The sequence below is a fragment of the Camelus bactrianus genome, chromosome 11, assembly GCF_048773025.1.
Source record: "Camelus bactrianus isolate YW-2024 breed Bactrian camel chromosome 11, ASM4877302v1, whole genome shotgun sequence".
NCBI classification, from domain to species: Eukaryota; Metazoa; Chordata; class Mammalia; order Artiodactyla; family Camelidae; genus Camelus; species Camelus bactrianus.
This window is the reverse complement of record NC_133549.1, coordinates 40,838,207-40,865,346: the sequence shown is the minus strand read 5'-3', so window position 1 is coordinate 40,865,346 and position 27,140 is coordinate 40,838,207. Positions and strand designations below refer to the sequence as shown.

Genomic DNA, 27,140 nt, shown 5'->3' with positions numbered 1-27,140 from the left:
ATATAAAATTGGATAAGATGAGCACCAGCAGTAGTAAAAACAATTTTGATTTACTTGCATTTATGGCATTATTTTAGGAAAAAGGAGATTGAATGTTTGTTGACTGCCCACCATGAACCTGATATTTATTTCACTTAAGCCTCAAGAAAACCCTATAAAGTTGCTAGATATGCTTTCCAGTTTATGGGTGAAGAAAATGGAGGCTGAAAGAGGTTCGATGACTTGTTTATTTAGCTAGTCAATAATTTGAAACGCAGATCTCAGAGTTGCCAAAGCATTTCTACTTCTGCTTTCTGACTCTGGTTTATAGACAGTGTTAATGTAGGGGGAAAGTGCTTGAAATTGTGACACAGTCATTTTTTATTTACTATATGTTAAAAATTTTTTGGATGGGCATTTTTCCTTTTTTTTTTTTACAAAAATAATTGTTTAGTAAGTAGAATTGAATCAGTTACTTTAACTAGGAAGCTTTTTTAAATAGCCAGATATGATCAGGGATTGATCTTATGCAGTTACAACTTTATTTGGTGATAAACACCTGATCTATAAATCTAAATATATAGGACAATATTGAATAAGATAAATTTGGAGATGGAAACACTCTGCCCACTATACAGAAACAACTGTCAGAAAACAATGACATGACAAAAACTTTTGGCAACTTTATTTAAGCTAACAAACGAATTTTCACTCTACAAAGTTATAAATTAATTTTAATAGGCTGATCCAGATGGTCCATTTGGAAAATGGATAGGCTGATCTGTTGAAAATTAAACTAAATTTATCTCTCTCATACTTCAAACTGAAGCAAGAGAGAATCGTGCCTATTAAGTCCAGCACATACAGATGGACCAGCAGGTCACACATGGGACTAATCTGATTCATTTAAAAAATAAATGCATACATTATTGAATCATTTTCTACTTGCAAGATCTGTTGTGTGCAGTATTTGAAAGAGATTTAATGTTGTTTTTTTTCATTGCTTTTTAGCAGGTTTGCTTCATCCCCTCTGCTTTAACTATTGATTTTGGTTTATTTTTGTTTGTCCTAGTGCTCCAAAATGATTTTTCTAATCACTGTCATTCAGTGTTGAAATCCAAGCTCTGGAGATTAATTAGGTCATGAGGCTTTCCCCCTCCTTTCTTTGAAAGGGTTTTATCTCCATTCTCTTTGTGAAGAGCATGAACTCAATGTTCTTGGAAAGAGAAATGGCCTTTAGAAACTGGAAAGTAGGAGATCCTCCTGGGGCCCTCAGAGTCTTTTAGCTTCTGGGTGTTTTAACAGCCCCATGAATGCAGATTTGTAAATTTATTGCAGTGCCATCTGGTTTTTTGCTCGAACCAGATTACTGTTGGCTTGTGTCTATCTATTGTGGTGGTCACTCCCTAGGAGCTTGCCCTCTCAATCTTAGGGATGAGTGATGAATAGCAGGGGTCAATAGAAGCGGGTCACAGGGCAGCTGTCTTGGACTGCCCTGAACTTGATTACCCCACCACCAATTTTTTAAATGTAGGATGTAATATATAAGCTGTTTAAACTCCCTCTTTTCTCTAATGCATATGACAATAATGAAGTGCCATTTGCTCCCCCCCCCACTTCCCTCTTAGTCAAGTTATGCAGATAGAAAGATGTCAAAGCTGCCTTTTGCCTAGTGTTGATGTAAGTAGGATTTGCATCATGTACGCTAATCCCTTGACTTGAGATTCTTTTGCAATTTTGCAGACTATTTCCTTTTTTTTTTTTTTTAATTGAAGTACAGTCAGTTTACAATGTTGTGTCAATTTCTGGTGTACAGCATGTTTCAGTCACACATATACATACATATATTCATTTTCACATTATTTTTCATTTTATGTTGAATATAGTTCCCTGTGCTATACAGAAGAAACTTGTTTTTATATATTTTATATATAGTAGTCAGTATCTGCAAATCTCAAACTCCCAATTTATCCCTTCCCCCTCAGTAACCATAAGTTTATTTTCTATGTCTATGAGTCTGTTCCTGTTTTTTTGCAGACTATTTCTAATGGGGTTTTAGGAACTCTTTCAGCATTGATTTTAAAATGCTAAGTTCTAATAAGTTTAGTATTGTTTTAAACTAATTTTAGAGTTTACATGTAATATTCTAAAGTACAGTTTTACCATTATCGGCAGGCTATGACCATTGCATATTAACTTGGAGTTATTTATCTGGAGGAGCTGAAAGAAAGATTGTCACTACAGTCCTTACAGACATTAAAAGGGTAAAAAGGGAATATTATAACTTTAAACCAAAAATTTGGCAACTTAGATGAAATGGACAAATTCCTTGAAAAACACAACTTACTGAAACCAAAACAAGGTGAAACAAAATTTGAAAAGCCCTACGTCTGTTAAAAAAAAATTGAATTGTTAAAAAGCCCAAATGGATTCCTGGTGAATTCTACCAAACATTTAAGGAATAAACAACACCAAAATAGAAAACAGAGAAGGAAAAAACACTCCCTGACTTGAATTACGAGTTTACCTTAATCATAATTCCAAAACTTAACAAAGACATTAGAAGGAAAAGAATATATGGAAGGAGAAAGTCAGGAGACATTACTCCCCATATCACCAAGTCATTTTGTATACCTGCTTTTCCATTTCATTTCCAATTTCAGAAGACAGGAGAGTGTGGGGAGGTAGTGGGGGACATTCAGTGTATTCTTTGAATTTTCTAAGTTTCTGAATAATCTTCTGACCAGCTGATATCAAGAGTAAACTTTTTTTTGAAGGATGTACAAAGTAGCTACAATTTTCTTTTTAGTTTTATTCCTAAAATGCAAAGCCAAGGAAACCATAACTGTTTTCATAGCTTTAATTCATATCTGCAAACAAGGGCAAAGGCCTGGGAGGATACATGAAAGTACTCATTACTTTTTGAAAACGTAGCCTTACAACATGCAACTCCTTCTTTGCTTCACATTGGTGCTAATAGGATCTGTCAGCCTTGCCTTTCTCTGTAATTGAGTAAATTGTGACCTCAGTCTAATCCTTCCCCATCCCCCATTCCCTTTGTGTATGTGTCCACTTACCATCCTGAGAACGTGGGCAGTGATAAATAAAGCATTGAGTAGAACTCTCTCAACTCTTTGAAAGCAGCATGATGCCAGCCCTCTAGTTATATTTCTTTAAGTGTTTACGTTTTTCTGTATTCTTTCTCTTGTGTAGCTGGAACCCTGGGGATGCAAAGCCATGAGAGAGGCCAAGAAGCTAACAAAGTAGCTGTCTCCCTTGTTAGCTTGTTCTTTTATTCTTTAAAAACAAGATAAAAACCATCTGGCTCAGGGCATTACATTTTCCTCCCCCATGCACCTCTATAGATGGAGACTTCACCTGCAGTGAGGGTTTACATTGATTAGGGAGGGAGCAGTAATTCAAGCTTCCATCCTCTTCAAGGATACTTTGCAGTCTTTAAAGGTGCTGACCCACTGAGTTAAACTGTCAAGGGAGGATAAAAAAGTATCTTCATCCCAGGAGGTAACAGCTGCCAGGTTTTCAACACCTTGCATGCTGCTGGAAAAATGTCACAATTGTCAGCTGAAAGAAAAATGACTCCGTTGTCATCTTCTGTTAATGACTGGGCCTTATAAAAGGAACTACATACATAAGCCATTTAGGAGTAAGTAGCTGTTTTCCTTTCCTACCACCTCCCCCCACCCACACCCAAATTCCTGTGTTGTTCTAAACATTACCTTGGAGTAGATGCACACAAAACAGCAGTGAAGAACTTAAAATTAAAACAACCCAATATAAACATGGAAGTCTGATTGGCATAGCTCCTTTGTACAGCTGGATGAGTAGGAGGAAAAAGCACATCACTGACACAGAAAATGACATTATCATGTGTATTAACAAAACAGCAACAACAAGTCATTCATAAGTCAGTGAACTGAGAGAAAACATACTGTATTTCTGCTCTTTGGAGGACAATTTGTTTTCAGGCAGCATCTAGATGGGTAAATACCACGACATTTATTTTTTCAAGAGACAGTTCTTTTCTTTAAAAAAAGCAAAAACCAAAAAACCCCTCACTGAATTTACTTCCTTTAATAGCTCTGTAATATTTGTATATGATAGCATTACCTTCTTTCTGATTTGATTAATGAGGGAAAAGGGTTTAATGAAGTCCCTGATATCAGGCAGGAAGGTTTTTTTCCCTATTTGTTTTAGGTTAGTCATTTTAATTGTATTGAGTAATTAGAAGGTACACACAGCCAAGGGAGCTTTGTTCTGATAATTGCTCAAGAAGACCCGTTCCCTATCTGCGGTTGGTTTGTGTTAAGACATTCCTCCCCCTAGTGGCAATACTAAGCACTTTGACTTGGCAGTAGGCAAGGTGTAATTGCAATATGACAAACTATGCTTAAGGGACTATCTTGTAAATACTGTAGTTTGGGGTTTGGCATTATTTCATTATATATGTGTGGGTTTTTTTCCCCCTATGAAACTTCCTACCTCCTTTTTTCCCTCTGAAGTGCTTTGGGCTTTGTATGGAAAAAAAATTGCCTGAGATGTTTATTAAAAAAAAAAAAATCACAGTGCATCCTGGGTAATGTTTTGCAGCTTGACTTAATTTTAGTCATTTGTTTTAATTACCTATTTATAAAAATGCTTTTGCATTTGTAGACATTATTTAATACTTTGGAAAAAGCACCTCATTTGAAATAAATAAATAAATTGTACTTATTTTAAATAGTCCGTGTAAAAGACCTTAAAGGTAATTAATGTAGGTCTCTTAAGTAAGACAAAAGTGATCTTTCCAAGTCTGATGAAGTGATTTGTTTATTTAACTTCCTACTTCGGTGGAATCCTTCAGAGTCTAATAACTTTTTTAAAAACATGGTTTGGCAATTTGTGTCTAGCTGCAAAAACCCTTCTTCAGAAAGAAGCAATTTAATAACCAGCTTTCTTAAAATTACTTTGAGGAAGGAAAACTATATAGGGGGTTGGTGTTTTGTTTTATTTTTATTTCAGTGTAATCATTCTTTGATAAATTGTGTAATCACTGACTTAGTAGAAAAAATATTATTGAACTCCTGGGTTACAATGACCATAAAAAGTATATTTTCATATAGAGACTTGAGATATTGTGAATAAATTATAAAGGAAACAGCTTATATGCTGGTCAAAGTCCATATGGGCACAATTTGTTTTGTGTTCAGTGCTTAATCTGGATATACCATTAAAAAAAGACATTTTTTAAAAGGGCTATGGTACCCAGTTGTATGAGTCCTTAAAAAATCTGCCCTAAGAGCAACATGGAATGAGATCAGATACAGCTTTGCATCTATTGAATGAGATTCGGTAGCAACAGTGTGGCATTTTTAAAGCCCAGTTCCAACTTCCCTAGATGTGGCTTTGTAGTTTGCTTTTTCTATCCTGTGTTCTTGCTGGCGATCTGATTTGATGTTACCATATATCTGAAAGTCCCTGTATCCCCCTCCCATCCCCCAATCACTAGCCATTGTCATTATACTATATCTTGTTTTGCTATAGGGCTGCTGAACAGATTTCTTAAGCAGCTTTTTGCAAGGTTAAAAGAATGCAGCCTGGTAACAAGTTTGTGTCATTTTAAATATATACCTTCTAGTAAATAAGGAGAAGTCTGGCAATCAATCCCTTTTAGTGTGTTATATGTTTCACCTGACAACTAAACCTTCTATTGATTAGCCATTACTTTGTTAGATAATCCTATGTCATTGAATCCATTGTAAAAAATTAAACTCTTTAAAATGTTTTACCCTACCAGCAGTGTGAAAATTGAAAACTTGTTCAGAATTACAGCCTACTTTCACAAAGAAGGTAGTTTTCAACAAGGCATCTTACTGGTTTATGCTTATGTGCTTTATATGCAATATAAAAACGTATTAAAATACTCCAACGCAAAACTCTCTGCCTCTAGTTCAGCACTGGAGCTACCTTTTCAAATGTTGCATGGGGACAGAACCTATCTTGCCTATGACTATTATACTCACTAGTTTAATGTGAGCTAGAAGGAGTCTTGTAATAGTGAAATATTGATTGTAAAATATTTAATTTTTTATTCTTTTTATTCCAGAATGATCTAAGGGCAGTGACAAGCTTTAGTTTACTAATCTAGGTAACTTCCTTGGGAGATAAATAAGAACATGTACCCGTTTTACAGATGGAATGTCTAGAAAATAAAAGCCTGTATATATAGCCTTACTCTGAAAACTCCTGCAGGTTTCCTTAATCTATCTAATGTTCCCCTGAGTATGTTATACTCATTTCTGAGAGGAAAAGGAATTTTGGAGAAAAACAAATTAGTCTTCTACCTGCCGTGACTTATTTTTCTTCAGAAAACTAGAATGACATTTTTATTAATTAACTGGACAAACCTCTAGTACTTTTATCCCCTGAAATATTAGCTGCATACTTTAATATTTTTATTGAAATAAAATTTTCATACAGTGAATTATAGAGATATTAATTGCATAAGTCAATGAATTTTTGATAAGTCTTTCCACCTGTGTAACCAACCCACCCCAATTAAGCTATAGAACATTTTCATAACCCAAGAAAGTTCCCTTGGTTGGCTTCTTCCCAGTTAGTTTCCCCGCCCACAATGAATCAAACATTGATCAGCATCTTGTCATAGATTAGTTTTGCCTTTTCTTGAATTTTATGTAATAAAATCATACATTTTGTGTGTCTCACTCAACATGTTTATGAGATTCATTTATGCTGCTGTGTTTATCAGTAGTTTATTCTTTCACAGTATATTTTATTGAATAAATATTCTACAGCTTGTTTTCCATTCTTTTGATGGACACCTGATTCCATTTTTATAAATAAAATTGATATGAATGCTCTTTTTTGAGGGGGAAGGGGAGGTTTATTTACTTGTATTTAGGTTTATTTATATTTATTTGTTTATTTCTAAGGGAGGTGCTAGAGATTGAACCCAGGACCTTGTGCATGCTAAGCATGTGCTCTACCACTTGAGCTATATACCCTCCTCCCTTCGTGGTGTGTTTTGATGAGACGTTTCTAATTTTTGAATGAAGTCCAGTCTATCAGTCCTTATCCCATGATTGTGAAGATATTCTAGGTTTTGTTTTAGAAGCTTTCTAAGTTTTAGTTTTTACCTTTAAGTCTGATCCATTTCAAATTAATTCTTACACATGCTGTGAATTGGATTTTGGGGCTCATTGTTTTCCCCATACTTTTTTATTCAGTTGTTTTGGAAATATTGAAAAGATTTTCCTTTCCTCCATTGAATTACATAGGTGCCTTTGTTAAAAATCAGTTGGCTGTTCAAATGTCTATTTCTGAACCTCATGGAAAAGAGGCTGTTTGCTGCTGGTTGCAGAGCAAAGGGTAACAGTGACGGAGGCACTAGCCAACTCCTACTTAAGTCCCTGCATGACACAGAGGAGAAGCTCAGGGTCCTCTGTCTTTTTAGAAGCATCTGTCCTTGCACCAAATACTACACTGTCTTGATTATTGTAGCTTTAATAAGTCTTGAAATCAGGTAGTATGAGTCCTCCATATTTTTATTTTTGATATTGTTTTGACTATTCTAGACACTTTGCATTTCTATATAAATTTTAGAATCAAGATAGAATTTCTATTAAAAAGAAGTCTGTGGGTGTTGATTTGGATTTTCTTTTTTGAAACTACATATCCATTTGAGTAGAATTAACCTCTTAATATTGAACCTACCAGTCTGCAAACATCGTCTATAACTCTGTCTTTTTTAGTTTTTCTAAGCAGTATTTTTAGTTTTCAATGTATATTTATTGCACATAGTTAGCTATATTCCTAAATTTTTAATGTTTTTTGTTGCTGTTGTGAATTTTTCTCATTCTCTGATTTTTTGTTGTTAGAATATACATACATAATTGGTTTTTGACTGTTGACCTTGTTTCCTGTCATTTGTGAATAGAGACCATTTTATTTCTTCTTTTCCAACCTATTTGCCTTGTTTCTTTTTCTTGCTTTATTTCAATGGCTATAGCCTCTAATACAACGTTTAATAGGTGTGGTAAGTGGACATCTTTGCCTTGTTCCCAATTGAGGGACGGTATTAAGTCTTTCACCACTAAATATGTTGTTAGTTGAAATTTTTTAGATGCCCTTTGTGGGACTGAGAAAGTTACCTTTTATTCCTAGCTTGCTGAGGTCTTTTTTTTTTTAATCATGAATGAGTGTTTACTTTTGTCAAATGCATCCTCCCTCCTATTCTGTTAATATGGAGAATTACATTAATTGACTTTATTAAGAATTTTTATGTCTGTGTTCATGAGGTATATTGGTCTGCAGTTTTCTTTCTAAAGTCTTTGTCATGTTTTGGTGTCAGGGTTATGTTGGCCTTATAGAATGAGTTGAATAGTCTTTCCTTCCTCCTCCATTTTGCAGAAGTGTTTGTATCTCATCCTGGTGTTATTTCTTCCTTAATATTTAACAGAATTCACCAGTGAAAATGTATGGGCCAGAAGTTCTCTTTGTGGGAAGATTTGTTTAAATGTTAAATTTATGTGGAATGGTTTTTAATAATTTCAGTTTCTTCAGTAGATACGGAGGTATCTAGATTTTCTGTTTCGTATCGTGTCAGTTTTGGTAATTTGTGTCTTTCAAGAAATGGTGTACTGTTTTATTCAACAGATAATCTATTAATATCTTTTATTTTAATACTCTATTCCATGTTGGGCAAATGAGAGGTCACTTATGTTGGCATCTGTGCCACTCTGACATATGTCCATCATTCCCTCAGTATTTCCAAGTTCATCTTGTGTTTTCCCTGTCCAGTTCTAAAATCAACCATTTCTCCGTGGTGCTATGGTTCCTTTTAGTGCAGAATGGTATTTAGAAGCCAAGATTTAAACATTAACTCTTATTTTACGTCTGTATTTATATATTTTGAAAACCATGAGTTCACATTGATACCTCCAGTTCCAATCCAGTACCACAGAGTTTGTTTTAAATTTCTCCCTTTTCATATTTGTAATTCTCTTTTCTAATAGTAAGAAACTTGGTTTGAGTTTTTTCCTTTCAGCACTTTAAAAATCTTGTTCCCTTGTCTTCTGGCCATCATTGTTTATGGTGAAAAGTTTAGCGTTATTTATATTGTTTTTCCTATGAATGTAGAATCCATTTTTAATTTGGCTGCTTTTATAGTTTTGTCTTTGTTGTTGATTTTCAGCAGTTTTGACTGTTGGGCCTAGGTCTTGTTTGTTTGTTTTTTGTATTTAATCTCCCTGAAATTCACTAATCTTAGATCAATAAGCCAGTGGTTGTCACCAAATTTGAGAAATATTTGATCACTATTTTTATAACTTTTTGTGCCCCATTTTCACCTCTCTTCTGGGTCTTCGGTTACACGTACATTAGATCATTGAAAGTTGTCCCATGGACGACTGAGACTCTGTTCATTTTTTTCTTTTACTTTATCTATTCTTCAAATAATTTCAGTTGATCTGAGGGGGGAGGGTATAGCTCAGTGGTAGAGTGTGTGCCTAGAACGTACAACGTCCTGGGTTCAATCCCCAGTACTTTCACTAAAAATAAATAAATAAAAACCTAATTACTGCCCCCCCAAAAGAAAAATAAAACAAAATCAATTGATCTGTCAATTTTAAGTTCATCGGTCATTTCTTATACTATGTCCAATCTGCTTTTAAGCCCATTCAGTACATTTTAAATTTCAGGTAATATAGTTTTCCATTCTAGAGCTTATGTTTTGTTCATTTTAGTTTTTTATTTAATTGTAAAAATTTCAATCTGGTTACTCATTGTGATCATATCATTAAGTTGTTGGACATATTTATTATAACTTCCATAGAGCCTTTATGTACTGATTCCCACAACTAGATCATCTCAGGGTCATTTTCTGTTGGTTTCTTTTTCTCTTGACTATGGGTCCCATTTATTGGCTTCTCATGTCTAGTATGTTTTGATTATATAATGGACATTATAAACAATACATCATGGAAACTCTGGTTTCTTTTATCTTTCTCTAATTAACTTTCTGACTTTACAAAGTCTTGGTTTTATGTTTGTTAGGGCAGGTGTTTTGGTATTGCCTCTAGTCCTGAGGCACATCTCTTAGTTCTAAGACTTAATCTTTAGTCTAAATGCAGGGTCTTTCTAAGTTTTCATTGAGAAGTTTGAGATGCTTAAGTCCCTCTAACTTAGTAGAAATCAAATTGTAAACCCTGTCTCCCCTCATGGGCAGTCACTGGAATCTCTGCTCAGATCTTTCAGTCTTCTAGCTATTACTTTCCATTGGAATTTTTGGAGTCTCCCATTCATGTAAGTAGTTTGAGGGTTAGCCACGGTTTTGAGGGAAATAATATGCATGTTTGGATGCTTCCTCCCTGCTCCATGGCTTTCTATTTTCTATTTCTTTTCTCAATTTCCTTCCACTATAGCAGCACTGAGCTCCATCATTTTATATGTCAAGCCAATAGACTATGGCTTTCTAATTGAATTTTACTCACCCTGCACGAAGTAGACTGGTGAGTACCCTGAGGGAAAAAGCACATAAACATGGATCTCACTCAGTGTAATTCTCCTCTTTCAAAATCAGTCCACTTCTCCCCCCAATTTCTGCCTACTTTTGGTCAATCTCTGCTGCCTTTATTATTGTAAAATTTTTTTTCTGTGGTTTATAATTTTTATCTGAGAAGGGTTAATCCAATGTAAACATCTCTGCCATTATTGGAACCAGAACTCTTTGGCTTAAAGTTTTATTTTATTCAGTATATACCAATTGCTTCATAAATGTCTTAAAAACACAGTAAGTTTTATTTTTTAAAAATTGTTTTGTCTGTACATGAATAGTAAACATTTGTGGTGTCAGTAGTTGCAAAAGGAGCACTGAACCCTGAGCCCAGAATATACCTGTACCAATAGTCTCTGTACACAATGTCAAATGATCCAGTTTATTCTTTTAAAATACATGTTTTTTTTGAAAAAAATAAAAATAAAAAATATGTTTTGAAATAATTTCAACTTTAAACAATTATATGGATACATTTTTTAAAGTTTAACTTGTTTAAGTGATAAAACAATTTTGTTATTTTTCCCCCATTTTCTCAAATTTTATTTTTATCTGTCTACTTTTTCCAGAGATTGATAATTTACCAAAAATGAATTATTTAAAATGCTTATGCATCCATTGCTGATATAAATAAATACATACATGAATATATAAATAAATAGGGGGAGAAATCATAGCTCTTCCTTACAAAATTCCAATCAATAAATATAGAAGGAAAGAGAAATTTAAAAATCATCATTAGAACACTACAGAAAAATTACCATAGGCAAGATCCACCAACAGATGCTGAAATAAGCAGACAAAAGTTGAAGCAGAAACAGATTATTTGTATAGACATAAATTATTTTCCCCAATATATTCAGTATTTCCTAAAGGAAAAATAATAAGCTTATAATGGAGAATTTTGGCAGACACAGCTGTAGGCAAGTGATCAAGGTTAACAACACCAGAAATAACAACGTATACCTCCTGTCTTGATACATTGAGAAGGGCACATCACCTCTGTGGTATCCTTCCCAATAATGTATAATCTCAGTCTGATCATGAAAAAACACGAGACAAACCCAAATCGAGGAACAGTCTATAGATTAATCAGTACTCTTCAGAAGTCAAAATCATGAAAGACAAGCAAAGACTGAGGAATTGTCACAGATTAGAGGAAACTAAGGATACATGACAACTAAACGCAACGTGGGATCTTGGATTAGATCCTGAACAAAAAAAGGATGTTAGTGGGAAACGTGGTGAAACTTAAATAAGTTCTTAACTTTATATTGTACCAAGTTAATTCCTTAGTTTTGATAAATGTTCTCTGATTGTTGTTGTTGTTTAATACACTTTATTCTTTTAGAGCAGTTTCAGGTTCACAACAGAATTGAGCAGAATTCTCTGGTTTAAGACATCAACATAAAGGGTAGCTGGGGAAGGGTATATAGGAACTCATATCAATTTTTGCAACTATTCTGTAAATCTATAGAATTTTAAAAAATAGTTCCATTACTGTTATAAGAGATCGCCTGTGTCTTAAGATTTTTCTCTTTAATTTCAACATGCATATTTATACTATAAGTTCTCAAGAGTGTCTGTAGACCAGCAGCACCAACATCAACGGGGAACTTGTTAAAAATGCAAATTCTCAGAAGCTCTGGGGATGAGACTTAGCAGTCTGTGTTTTAATAAGCCCTCTACTTGATTCTGATGTGCACTAATGTTTGAGAGCCATGACTTCTACCATCAGTTAAAACTTAAGACTAAAAGGAAACATTCTTATTAATATATTGGGCAGTTTGAGTACCATAAAGTATAATCAGTGGATTTTTTTTAATTGTGGTAAAACACACGTAACAACATTTATTGTCTTAGCTGTTTTTAAATATACCGTTCAGTGGTGTTAAATACATTCACACTGTTGTGTAACCATCACCCCCATCCATCCCCATAACTCTTTAACATCTTGTAAAACTGAAACTGTACTCATTAAACAGTCACTCCCTATTCTCCCCTTCTCCCAGCCCCTGGAAACCACCATTCTACTTTCTGTATCTATGATTTTTGACTAAGTATCTCATATAAGTGGAATCATACAGTATTTGTCTTTTTGTGACTGGCTATATATTCACATGGCATAATGTCCTTAGGTTTCATTCATGTTGTAGTACATGTCAGAATTTCTTTCGTTTTTAAGGCTGAATGTGTACCTACCACGTTTTGCTTATCTGTTCATCCATCAGTGGATGCTGGGTTACTTGCATATTTTAGCTATTACAGGTAATGCTGCTGTGAACACAGATGTACAAATATCTCATCAAGACTCTGCTTTCAGTTTTTTGGGGTATATACCCAGAAGTAGAATTGTTTGATCATATGGCAATTCTATTTTTAATGTTTTGAGAAACCACCACCATACTTTTTTCCACAGTGGCTTTACCATTTAACATTCCCACTAACAGTGCACAAGGGTTCCAGTTTCTCCACATCCTGACCAACACTTGTTGTTTTCTGTTTGTTTTTACTGTAACCATCCTAATGGGTGTGAGTTGGTATCTCATTGTAGTTTTGATTTGCATTGCTCTAATGATTAGTGATGTGGAGCATCTTTTCATGTGCTTCTTGGCCATTTGTATATCTTCTTGGATAAATGTCTATTCAAGTTCTTTACCAATTTTTGAATAACTAACACCCCTACCTTTCATACATATAGTGAAATCACTGCTGCTCTCACATACTTGTTCATGGGCACTTCAGTGGCTCTTTTGATCTCTCACTTTACTTTTCCTGTCTACCTTATCTCTTTGCTCCCATAAATCTGGAATTCATACATGGGATCTATTTATGTGTTGATTTTGAGGAATAGGGAGAATTTGAAAACTGTATGACAGTATTTCAATATTTAAACCAAAATTTTTTCTTTACAGACTTACAACAGCTGTGCCAGACTCTGCTTAAATCAAGAGACAGTATGTCTAGCAAGCACTGCTATGAAGACTGAAAATTGTGTGGCCAAAGTAAGTAATATTCCACATCAGTATATATTATACCACATCATAACAATGATTTATCTATGAATATCTTTACTCAGTATTGCTATTAAAGACTATTATAAGATTTTATATTTAGAAAATAATACAGCAGGCATCATTTTATCCAAAGCAGGTTGCAGGTTGGAGTCTCCATCTCTGCAGTTGCAGCAGATTTTTCAATTTTGTGTTTTGGTTGCATTTTAGTCTAATTCACAGTTGTTGCTTGATACTAGTTATGGGATTATTACAAATAATATTTGTGAAAAATTTTACAATTATAATTTTGTTGGTGGTTTTTAAATGTAATTAAGTATAGAGTACACCATTGTAAGGATTGTGAAATATACTATAGAAATCAAATTTTTATATCACTATTATTATTTATTGAGTGGCTATTGATAAAGACACTGCTTTTGGTGATCTTGATCTGATTGGACAAGTATGTTTAATCATGCATGTGGAGCTACTTGTTTCTTATATATAAATGTGTGCCGAATCTGTAGTCTAGACACAAAAATAATCTTATGTATTAGAGATTTATGATCTAATAATTGTATCTGCTATACCTCAGGTTTTCCATGTATCTCTAGTTTTACTCAGGAACTTTGACCTAAATTTAAGTAGCCATTTTGATTATTCCAGGAATAAGTAAAATTCCAGTGTCGTCTCTGTTTCTAGACTTTCACTCTGCATATCTGCAAAATTATTGCCTTTTGGAACTATTCAGGGATTTGTCACTGTGACAACATTGCCAACTTTAACTAGTTTAATCTATTTTATTATACACTCAGTCTCCCTGTTACTTACTTTTATTATTAGAGCCAGGCTTGGTATTACGCAGTCTCCATTCTTTGCTACAAAAATCAGAGGACAACAATATTTTTTATTATTTTTATTTCTTAAAACATGAAGTAATTTCTATAGTAGTTTCCTAGTTTATCAACTGAAAGTATGTCATACAAAATATAACCATTGGAAATGATCCATGTAAGAAATCAGAATTTATTTAAAATTATAATGAAAAAAGATAGAGTTAATCAGTTAAATGTCTCTTAAATTAGATTATATTAATAATCTGCTACAAAAGATAAGTATTATAAATTACATATAGGTATGTTTTTCAGTCATTTTGTCACAACTAGCAAATGCTGATTGACCTTATTTTGTATCCAGCATTTGTACATTGAGATGAGGGACCAATAATTTGGGCCTTTTAAAAATAATTTTTTTTCCTTTTTTGGCCACGCTGTTCTCAGTTTCATCACAAGTGAGTGACTTCTGGCTAAACAAGGTAAAATCTTAGCATGAGCACCGATCCAAGGACAGGGTGACGATTTTAATGAGTTTCATTGAGAGCTGGCCAAGTGAGCATCTGTTCCTTTTGTTTTCTCAATACTTTGTAAGCCAGGATCTGTAAGCTATGTAGTTATGTTGGTGTGTATCTGTATGATTTTTTTTCTCCTACCCTCTACTTCAGTGGTGCATGTTTAAAAATCTTGTGGCATCTGGCACAATGGCATAATTTCTTCTATGCTCTTGGGTGAGGAAATAAGTTTGCTCATTGCTGCTCATCAGTCTGTTTCCTTTGCTCCCAGATGGTGACCCTCTCATCCCATTCTTGTTTATTTTAACATTATTCTGCCACCTATATCCTTCCATCATCTCCTTAAACACCCTAATTTAATAATGATTTCTATCATTTTCTGTTGGAACTCTATTGAAACTAACTTTCTGGTTCCTTTTATTGGTCCACGTCTTTGTCTTCTGGTTCATTGCTTCAGATTTGAGCCAAATAATCAGTTGGTCAATGGCAAATAAAAACATGTAGCTGAAAAAATTTCTTTTCTGTGACAGCCTCCAGTGAGGTACCGATAACACAGGAATAGGAAAAGAATTTTCCCTTTATTATTTACATGTGTTATATATATCTCATGATTCTGTGCTGTTTCTATTGGCCTCATTTGTTGCTTGACCTTTGAAAGTTAGACTTGCCATTATTTTTGTAGCTTTTTAAGCTTAGCCCTGTTTCTTGCTTTTCACCTGTAGCCCTTAAATGAATAGTTTCACCTGCTGTACTTGATATAGATGCAGTAGTTTTTAACTTGGTACAACATAGTCTGTTGTTGATTCAGATTGTGCTCCAAAGTGGCCTTGAATGTCCAATCACCTCCATGTGAAAGCAACTGTATGCCCTCTACCACTGAGCTACACCCTCCCCCTGTTATAATAGAGTGATATCAACCATTTTTGTCCATTAATTCAAAGCAACTAATTCTGATAAGAGTGACTTTAGCTTGGATGGAGATAGTAATTAAAATCTAAGACCTTATTATTGAATATTGTTTATATTATTTTTAGAGAAGATATTAATACCAGTTTAGTCCCTTTAAAAATAGCAGTGTTGTTAATATTTGGATCCCTTATAGTACATTGTATATGACTCGGCTTTGCCTGAGATATCTTACAATAAATGCTTTACAATAGGCCTGTGAAAAGAGACCCTGGTCCTCTTTAGAACATAAGAAAACAAAGTTGTAAGGCAAACTACAGCCACCCTAGGTTAATAATAATTTTCTTAATTTCTAACTTGAAGATTGGATCTTAAGAAAATGTTTTGAAATAAAAATGGAGGAATTATTTTGTAGTATAACTTAATTCAAGTAATATTTGGAGGCATTGAGGTATCTTTTATTTCTTCCAAAGCCTGCCTTCTTACTAATTAACAGCCGTATAGTTTGTGAGATTTGTGTTTGGAACATGATAAGCTCTGTGTTTATTGTAGCTTTAAATGGACAGTCAGTATTGACTGCCAACTTAGTCTTTAAAATCAATAATCATGTTGTATCTAATTGTCAACTTTCATGACATTTTTTAATTGGTAAAAAAAGCTAACTGGAAAAATGAAGAGCATTAGTTTTATGTTATCTTTTTATTGACTTTATTGAAATATTATTGAAAAAAAATTTGGTCTCAGGCTTTTCCCTCATTTACCCTTCCACACACACATACACATACAGTTAAAATTGAATTGTTCTGAGTTTATCTGCCTAGATTCCTGCTTGGGAGAGGAGAAGTTCTACTTTATGTTTAGAAAATAAACCCCTTCCATAGGGCTTTGTAGATGTGTTCTCTATTGTAGTTGTTGTTGTTTGTTGTTATTGTTTTTTACTTCAGACTAATAATCTGTTTGCAAATGACTGAGACAGAAAAATGTGATGTTCCTTTCCACTTACTCCAGATTTTGATAGAAGACTTGTTTTATTTATTTCCAAAATTATATCCGCAGGAAACAAGCTGTTTAAATTCAGATTATGCTGAAGCAAAATGGTCCTGGTATGAGAAGCAACGTGCTGTTTTACGAGCACAGAGTCCCTTTTCTCATAACTGATTGATAGTAAATATTTTCCTGAAGAATTATTGCCAACCATGAACAGTGCAACTGTTTCACTTTTTTTCCCTGCTACTTGCTGTACCAGCCATTGTCGGTAATTAAGATCTACAATTCACAATGCAGACGTTTGCACTTCCTCTGGGTCTGCGCTATTTATAAGGCTTTTCAGCTGTTCAGAGTTTCTTTTGAGTTTTAAACTACATGTTAACAGGCTTCTTTAATATACTGTTCCACAAGTAGCATGTCAGATGGTCCTTTCTGTTCTCCTCTGTTGGGTCTAAGCAGTAGCTTTGTGGGGAATATATTAAGATTTAACCATACTATTGAGGCTGATGTTGTAGGAAAAACCCTGAAATATCACACATTAGGCTTATTGCTGTGTTAAAAAAGCAGAAATAAAGTTCAGTAATATTTTTTCTTTCAAGTGTTCATATGAATTGAAAGAGTGTTAATGGGGATTATAGAGAGGTTCTGAGAAATACTAGTAAAGTGATTTTTCCAAGCTCACTTTGACGTCATAGAATCGAGGACCCTCGTTTCAGACGAGAGTTGCGTGTTTGTCAGCTTAAGAATCAAGAATACGTAACTCTCTAGCTGTGTGTGATATCTAAGAATACAGGCGTGTTGCACCAAAATGGATCAGCAGATTGACTGCACATTTGTTGTGTAATCAGCTTCAGGATCCCTAAGTAGCATATGCTGCTGGAGGGAAAAGTGTAAACAGGAATCCTGGCCTGTATTAAAATTGGTAAAATTCAAAGTCATTTTCAACCATTTCAAGAGAGTTAATTTAAAAAAATTAAAAATAAAAACCAGACTGCATTGAGAATCTTCGTGAACTATGGCCTACAGTCAAAGTAACTGCTTACACAGTCTCCTTGCTACCTGCACTCATTGTTAAACATACAAGAAAAAGAAACAGGAACTAAAAGCTGTCAACAAAATATGGTTAAAACTTTGCCCTGAGTGGAAATCAGATTGACTGTTTTTAAGGCTGAAGTCAGCGGCAGTTCTGCACGTTGGCCTCCAGCATCTTCCAGCAGAGCAGATCTGTGGAGAAAGGCAGGACACAGGTTTCTGTGCTCATTTCTTCATGGCTTCTTGAATAGATAGAGCATATAAGAAACATTTCCAAGGCAGTTTTATTTGCCAGAACATAAAACTTTCTATAGTTCTTTTGAACTACAGTGTTGCTGTACACTTCTTTTCTTCAGTGAACTCTTTATGAACCTTTTTTTAGATAGCAGCAGAGGTTCAACTGTTGGGAACCACTGATATATCTGACTGAGACACTTCAAGATGCTAGAACCTATTCACATTTCTGTCTAGCCAGGGAGCTAATAAGATTGAGTTTGTCTTTGTGGATTGATCTAGATTAGCATGAGATGAGCCCAGTAAATGTCTTCCTCGGTGAAAAGGAAAGATTGGGAGAGAGAGGGTGAAGGAAGAAAGTTCTTCATCGAGAACTGACTGCAGTATTGCCTGCTGATGCATGTCGGATCGCCCGCACCGACAGATCACATGGTTTCTCCAAAAGTCAAACGATCAATTCGCCTCGTTTTGGCTCTGTACTTAATGCACAAACAGTGCGATCTGCGGGGCTGTAATTGCATTGTTAGGGCCAAGGAACAAGCCTGTGCCTTTTCAGCAGACAGCTGGCAGGGAGAGAGGCATGTTGTTAGGAAAGAGAGAGGCAAGGCAAATAAAATTACTGCTAACGCTCAGAGATCGGCAGGAGTCCTACTTGCCTAATCTTACCGGTGGGAGCAAGCGGCTGTTGTAATCCAATTATAGCAGCATAAGCAATTTGTTAGACACTCCGCATAATGTAACAATTTCCCAATAAACTCTGACTTGTAATAACGTCGGCAAGAGTCCGCATAAATCTGCCCGAATGGTGGGGGCTGGAGCATTCGGCTGGGGGCTTGTAATTGGCGCCATCAGCACGTTTTGCGGAGTGCAGTATGGTGCAGTTTTTTAGTGCAGGAATTTTAAGGAAAAAAGCGTGGCACACGTTTCTTAGAAAAAGAAAAGTGGCCATTAAAAGGGGAGCAGCAAGAAGGGCATACTCTTGCCTTTACATTACCTAGGAATCTTGGTATAGAAAGAAAACAGGAGGAAGCCATGTTTCCTTGTAATACTAAAGGGGGTGGTGGGTATGGGGTAGAATGTGTGGATTAAATTCCTTTATTTAAAAGGCATCAGTTTCTATTATTTATACCTTCCTCCAGCCCCCTAAATGCTGTTCAAGCAGCATTTAGCTAACATTTTTACAGAATTGTTCTTAGCCAGGCAAGCCTGGAAATGCCAAGTTTAAATCTATTTTCTTCTAGAGTTTAGCATTTTATTTACAATGGGAAAATATATTTTCTTTGTGTCCAGGACAAATCTTTTAAAGATATTCTCTAATTGACTATCAAACCTTTGTCCAGAATTCTATCTTCTGTTTTAAGAAACCATCTCTTAAAACCTAGCTTGTTGTTTGCTTGGCTGACTTTACCATGCTTATTTTCCAATTCTGAAATATATTGTGAATTTCTATGATACTCGGATTAGTAATCTTTCTTATTGAACTCTTACATTATTCAAGAATACAGTTTTTATTTAAATCTATACCTGTATGATCATTATAGAAATCATTTTGATTCCTAAGTCATAAAATTTCTGTTTTTGAAAAATATTTGTTGTGGTGTAGAACAAAGTAGAACTTGTATTATTTATTGATTGATTAGCATTTGTAGTCAAAGAATAGAGTTTTCTTATTATTCGAGGCATAGGAGGTGAAGAGTGTTCATAGATTTGCATTAATAGACAGATTTTCATGCTACTGAGTGTGTATTAAATGTTATCTACTTTCTTATGCCAACCCAGCTCTTCATTGTTGTTAATTTGTGTCAAAACTAAGCTTATGAAATAAGAACAGAATTCTTCAAAATATCATGTTGCTGTGGGTATTATTACAATAAATATTTACTTTCAGTATAAACATTTCCTTCTACTGAAGCAAATGCTGGCTTGTTTGACTGGAGCTACATCAATAAACTGCAGTGCCTCTAATAAAGCCACTCAGTGTCTGGCTTTAACTAATGGCTGATTTTCATGGCTTTGACAGTGAGCTGTGTGCGTTATTTTCTCCTGATATTGTAAAAATAATGAGAGCAAATTAGAACAATCAGTTTACACAGATAGCTCCTGATTGGAGGCGATGGGCAATATGGCAGCAGGTAATCCATCTTCGGGCTCCTGTCACATTAACTTCACCAGTGTGAAAAGATCAGGTGGGGTAAGCAGGGATCCTGCCCAATCGGAACAGTGAAATTAATGAGAAGAGCATTGTTCTGTGATCAACCTTTTAATTAGCAAGACTGGAAATGGAGGGAATGATGAAGGCAATACTACAGCTGCACAAGGCCAGGAACGATTCCTAAAAAGGGGGAAAAAAATCTTAGGGTTTTACATCATACTTTTATTGAAGGCATTGTGTTTCCATTCTAGAGCTGGTTTACAGACTTTAAGAAATACCACTTATACACTTGAAACTAATATGTTATGTACCAATTTTAGCTCCATTTTAAAAAAGAAGAAATACTGCCTACTTTTCAAAGTATTATCACAAATATGGTTGATGTATTAATGATCTATAGACTGTAATTCTATCAGGGGCCATTTGATTACCAGCACACTTTCTTTGCCATTGCATTCTGGGTTTTAACTTCTGATTTTTTAAAAGATCAGATAACCAGAAAAAGTAAATTTTAGGAAGATCTGCCTTATCAGCCTCCAACCCCTCCAATTTAGAGTTTTCTTTGCAAGTAGCATGCAAGTTTTCTGGTTTTGGAAGACTAGTGTCATTTTGAATTATTTAAAAGAGGGCCATCATTAAGGCAGTAAGCTATAGTATATTTAAATTATGTTCCTTTTCTTATTCTGTTTATTAGGAAATTCACTGTTTGGTTTTTTTCCCCTATGCCATTGATTTCTCCATGTTGGGGGCTGTGTTATTTCAATTTATATAATTGAGAATTGAATATCAATGAATGGGGTTTACAGGAGGAAGAGGAGGGAAAGTCTATGCAATAACTGAGACTAAAGGCTGATTCATTCATTTAAAGCTCAGTTATACTAAAATTATAACCTTGTTAATCATCCCTATAATATTGGGAAATATGGTATAAGGCTATGGAAGATATTAATGGGCCAATATTCTCTACTAAATCAGTGCCTGTTTTCTGGTCCTTCTTTGGTAGGCTTTAACTTTGGGAAAGTATATGAGGCCATTTTAGAGTTTATATTTTAAGCTTAGTGACTTACTGTAAAAGCAAGGAAAATAATGTAGGCTATGTAAATGAATCTAGATATCTTCCAAAGATATATAAAATAAATTTTTTTTCTTGATATTAGCAGGGATTTGACTTCGGCGTTTATTTAAAGTATCAATATGTAAAAGCCAGTATTCTGGTGGTACTCATCTGAGTATAGAATTAGCAAGAAAGAGCCTGAAATATAGGCCAGAATATTCAGGTTAGGTGTAAGCTAATCTTTTCTCATAGTTAGTAGGACTTTTTTTTTTTATAAATATGTATAACTAATGGAAATTCTAGCCTTGTAGCCCTAAGGTACTGTATTTGCAGAATATAAGTCCCTAATATTATACTTCTTTGCAAAACTCAGAACAAACTCAGTACTCACTATCTCTCTGCTTACCCCCTCCAAAAAAAAAATCTTTAGTATAGCTCTTGGAATTCTATCAGAAACCTGATTTTTGGGTTTTGGGTTTTGTTTTTTTTTTTTTTCCTGATAATGAGCTTTTCCTGAAAATATTCCTTTAGATTTATGTGTATCTGTATTGGGATCAGTGACTTAATATTAAATGTTTCTAGGACTTCCCACCATACTCTTTTAAGAGAATGTTGCTACTGTACATATTAATATTTTAAAGCCCACTTGTTAGGATTTTGCATGATAACCTTTGTATTCCTTAATCTGGAAGAGAGGGTTTTTGTTGGTTGGTTGGTTACTGTTTTTGTTTTTGTTTTTGTTTTTGTTTTAATTCTTACAGCTTTTATGGACTTTTGTGGCTTTTCATTCTTCTTTCTCCTAGTTTGACAGTTCCAGAAGCCTGGGCTCATAAGCTCTCCATGAATAAATATGTTCTTAGTCATATGGTGTAAATAGATCACTTACAAAGCTTGTGAAACCCAAGCTCTCCTTTTGAACCTTTCAGTACCCATGAGCTCAGGATCCATACATGTAAAATTTTATTCTTGTGTCATGACTTCAGCTTGTAAAGCAAATGAGCTATGAATTTAAATGACTATTCTCTGTACCAGGTTTCTACAAAAATAAAATTGTATTTTTCCCTTTTCCTACAATTCTAAAATTCCATCTGACTTTATGATCTTGCCAATATTTGTTCTAGTTGTTAGAGTTCTTTTCCAGCAGGATTTGTTTCTTAAGATCAGTGTTAAAATAGATGTCTCTTTTTTTGAGGGCATCTTTTTAAAAAAAATTTGTTTATACTAGTAATAACAGAAATGTCTAACTGGCTGAATGACCAAGAAACGCCTTTTTAATTTCCTAACAGAGCTAGAATTGCCAAGTCACCCTAAATTCTACTAATCCAAAATATCATCTTTAGGGGAATTTTCATTAGTCTCATTTTCTGGAATCCACCTAATACACCCTTATTTAAAGTTCTTATGTATGGAATCAGCTGTATCTCTGAGGCTATAATAATCCTTTCTAAGTGCCTCATCCACCTCAATTTTTAGTTTGGAATATGTTCCTATATAAGGAATTTTTAATGTTTGTTTTTCTTGTGTATCTTCAGGATGAAAGACCTTTATTTTTTATTTTTACTTTTGTACTAAAAAATTTAAAGAGGAGAGAGAATACATTAATACTTATTAAGCCCCGTTGTTTAGGCACTTTTGTGCTATCTATGTTATCTGTTTCAGTCAGTATGTGAACCTGATGAGATGGATAATATTACCCTGACTTTACAGATAAGAAACCCGAAGCTTAGAGATGTTAAAACTTCTCCAAGTTTCCACACCTCTAAGCTATACAGTCAAGTTTTGAATCAGATCTCTCTGAATTCAGAGTCCTTGCTCTGGTTGATATTCAAGTCTTTGGAGGCCTTATGTATCTCTTCTACCATTATACTTGGCCTCACACTACAAAGCACCTATAGCTTTTCTCCATTTGATTTCTGTAGCACTTTTGACATCTAGTGTTATTTCTTCATTTCACCCTACTCCCCTTTAGTGCCTGTAAAATACTGTGTTCTGATTGAACTGCACAAAGACTGTATTCAGAAAACTTAACTATCTCTATTCTGGGTTACCTAGTCAATAATTCTAGTATGTGAGTTTAAATGCTTATTCAATAATAATCACCTACCTTATAAACATAGGTCTTTAAAGATCTAAGATCACCTCATGGCTATGTTCCATTGTTCTACATATAAAATGGATCGGATGGTATGAGTTCAATATGACTGGTTCAAGGTGGTAACTCATACCTTAGTAATTGTATTGGAGAAGTTGTTTCGGAATTCAGATCTTGTCCTACCCTCTGTGACAGGATTTAGAGTGTAAGCATATATTGGCAGCCCTTTTATATCAAAAACATTTTTCCTGGTTAAGCTTTATAATTAATTTTATCAATTGAAAAGAAAATGTCCCTTAGGGCTTCAAAGCTCAGGCTGTATCTGGTGACACTTCAGTAAATATTTTTATGCATGCTTCTAGATAGTTTGGTGATTGTGAAGACATGATGAGGGTATCAGAATTAATAGTTGGACCTTGAAATCCTCTGTCCAGTTTAGACAGGCATGAGAAGCTTAAGCTTAGGACAGGAGTGAGTAGTTGTGAAACAGGTTGATCAAAAGCAAATGAAAACCAAAAGCAAAGAAACATGAATGTGTGTGTGTGTGTGTGTGTGTGTGTGTGTGTGTGTGTGTGTGTGTGTAAAATCTCCCTGGATAGTCTCTAATGGAAAGAATGGAAGTTTTTGATAGTTAAGGTTGACATGTGAAAGTATGTAAGAAGCACTTGCTCACATGGAACACTAAGACCATAACAAATAGAAATGTTGAAATATTTGTAGAAAATGAACATAAATTTAGCTATGTTTTGTACACCAGACATCACTTCTTTAACTTTATCCATACCTTCTTGAAATATCTAATAGCATAAGAAATTTAATTATGAAGATTTAAAAAAAAGAAAAACAACCTTGGGAGCAAGCCAAAAGGGAAATGTAGAGAGAAAACCGTGTTTAAAAAGAGATGGTTCCTACAGTGTTAACTATGGAGTGTGTAGCGTGACTCTATAATGGAATATCATGGCAGGGGGTATAATACTGTAAATAAGATGAATATGCCACTTGTGGATTAATGGGCAACCTAAAGAGTGGCTTTATTTACATCTATGTATGAGGTTCATTTTCAGTTTGTGTATTTTCTCTTATTCTTGTGATTAGAATACTTACAAACCTAACAGTTTAATTAGGGAACTTAAAAAAAAAATCAACTTCCTTGAATCTTAATATTGTGTGTGTGTTTTGTTTTGTTTTTTGGTAGTAATAGTACAATGTCGTTTTAGGCTTTAAAGTTGATAGATTGAAGGAGTTTTCTTTAACTTTTCCCTCTGAGTGGTGCTTAAGGAGAAGAGGTAGGTTCTGAATATAAGTCCAAGAAATACAGCTATTTTTTTTATATTTTACATTTTGAAAAGCAATAGGTTTAGATGTCACATATATCCAGGTTATAGTAGGTTCCATTTGCAGTGATTAAAAAGGTAAGTGTGCTTTTTAAGGCTTTAAGTACTGAGTAATACAAACTTGAATACATCTAGCCCAGGACACTATAGGAGCCACTATTTCAACATTATAACATGAGAACATGCAATAAAGGTAAATTCTAAGTGAGAGCTTTATATAACTATATTTTTTAGTCAACTGTTGCTGTTGGTATCCAGTTAATACTATTATTTGGTTCTCTTGAAACTTCAAAAATTTGAGATTTGGACTATTATTTACTCCCTGCTTCCTCTCAATTGAAAATGGTAAAAGTTATTTTTAAGAGGCAAGTTATACACAAAAGTAAATTGCCTTCATTGTAGAGTTTAAATAGGACAAATTTTCACTTGCAGGAGGGAGAGTCTCAAATTATATTTGTTGAGTCTGATATATATTATTTAAAGTATTAAAATCTAGAGATTGTGTCATCAAATTTGATGGCCTTTTTGCACCATTACTTATTGAATGTTTACATTGTGCCAGACACTAAGGGTTAAGGGTTTTATATACACTCTCACTTAAATCCCCACAACAATCTCATTAAGCATACAACTCCATTTTACACACAGATTAGCTAGAACTTGGAGATATCAAGAATTTGCCCAAGGTTTGTTGCAGAACTGGAATTTGAACCCAGACTTTGGCCCCATGGCCATGTGCTTTCAACCATTGTGTTTTGTGAATTTTAGTACATAGAAATTAGGGTAGCTGTAACAAATCTGGGCTGATTATCTAAAAAGTTCTCTGTGGTGCCTATTAAATGTTAACAATTTATTAACAAGTAGCCATGATTTGGAAAACAGAAATATGCAGATTGGTTATATAGAATCATGATACAGTAATACATTTTAGGTTTGTGGTCTCCTCACACTTACAGTATTTTCCTTTTTAGCATTCCATATGAGATGATAAAAATTAAAAATACCTCAATTAGCAACCACAAAAAAGTAAAACTGTTAATTGAACCTTGTAATCTCGAGTCTTGCTGTCTGTTAGGCTTTTCTTTTCAGGCTTTGATTGTGTGTAATAAAACTGTTGCTTAATTAATGCCAGGGTTCTGAAGCCTTTGGATGCCACAAAAGAGAGTGAAGTAGAGAAACCAAGAGGCAGCATCAACTAGCTTTTCTGTCATGTTAATTTAGATCTGTCATTCTTGTTCTAGTTCATAAATATATGGCTCCCAGCAGATACTAGGTGAATTGAAAGAGAAGCAACAATGGATCTTGTCTTAGGAAAAATACAGCTCATGATTGAGACTCTCAGTAGCTTAATGAATAACTGTTTTCAAACTATATTTCACCCCTAGTTTGAGCTGCCCTTGAAATGAATATGGCCCTGTTAGTGCGACCCAGCAGACATGATGCAAAACCAAACTACGTGGAAAACTTGGCATCATGGCTTTGTGGTACATGCGGGAAAGATCCAGGACTGATGTCCAGGCTGTACTGACTTTGGCAGTGGGATGCTTGTTCGTAATCAGAGTATGAGAGAGGAAGTCATACGACTTGTATTAATCTCCATTTAGAATGCTTAAAAAAAAAAAAGTAAAAATTTCCCTTGGAAACTGCTAAACTTTCCTATAACTACAGGTGTACTTTCTGAGGGATCTGTATGCTAAAAAAAGATTATAGGAAATATTTGTTTCTTATTATAACTCAAATATGTTATTTCTTAGCTTTAGAATGCAGAATAATGAATAACACATAATAGTCTTGGCCAAAATTAATTTACTTTTAAGGTGACTCTTTACATTCTCTTCTTTTTCAGTCTCTCATTCTCCCTCCTTATTCAAGGAACTTATTATTTAGCAGGTTTTATATTTGTATTAATTTTAACAAAAGTAATGAAAAGCACTTATTATTTCAGGGTGGGGAAAACTTGAAATCCAACAATGAAAAATGAAGCTGCATTCCCAGATGATGCGTATTATAATCATCGAACATTTAGAGCTTGCTCAAATTCTGTCCAGAATGTACAGGATTACAGCATCATAACTAAATTTTACTTTCTGGCATATCCAAATGTGCAATAGACATTGCTGAGTGGGGGCATCAATAACATGATTTCCAATGGTTAAGGTGTCAGTGGAGAAGGGAGTTTACAAGCACGGGGAAAGAATACAGACTTCAATTTGAATAGGTCTCTATTGTCCAGGGTCTTATTTAATGCTAATAAATACTTGTTTTAGAATGGATGGAACTAGGTTAAGTGTTTACAGCCAAACCTTCCTCTTCTCCACCGAAGAGCAAGGTTCTCCTAACACTGACCTACTTTGCTCTTATACGGTATTATAGGTACAGTGATTATGTAGCCATGGAGAGGAAAATTGATAAAGAGCAGAAGAATTTTTTAGTAGGAAGTGCTTGGTAGCATGTTT

At 34.5% G+C, this 27,140-nt stretch overlaps 1 protein-coding gene and 1 non-coding gene across 9 annotated transcripts in view; both read left to right on the top strand.

The window, feature by feature from the left end:
- Positions 1-27,140, top strand: part of BTRC (beta-transducin repeat containing E3 ubiquitin protein ligase) — a 154,433-nt gene that overhangs the window by 78,814 nt on the left and 48,479 nt on the right. For all 8 annotated transcript variants that reach the window (XM_045507354.2, XM_045507353.2, XM_010971018.3 and 5 more), the window contains one exon: positions 13,465-13,554. In XM_045507354.2, the coding sequence (XP_045363310.1) occupies positions 13,465-13,554 (90 nt within the window). The remainder of the gene's footprint in view (positions 1-13,464; positions 13,555-27,140) is intronic.
- On the top strand, positions 9,474-9,545 carry TRNAS-AGA (transfer RNA serine (anticodon AGA)). Its single transcript has one exon. It is a non-coding gene; the product is annotated as a tRNA-Ser (tRNA).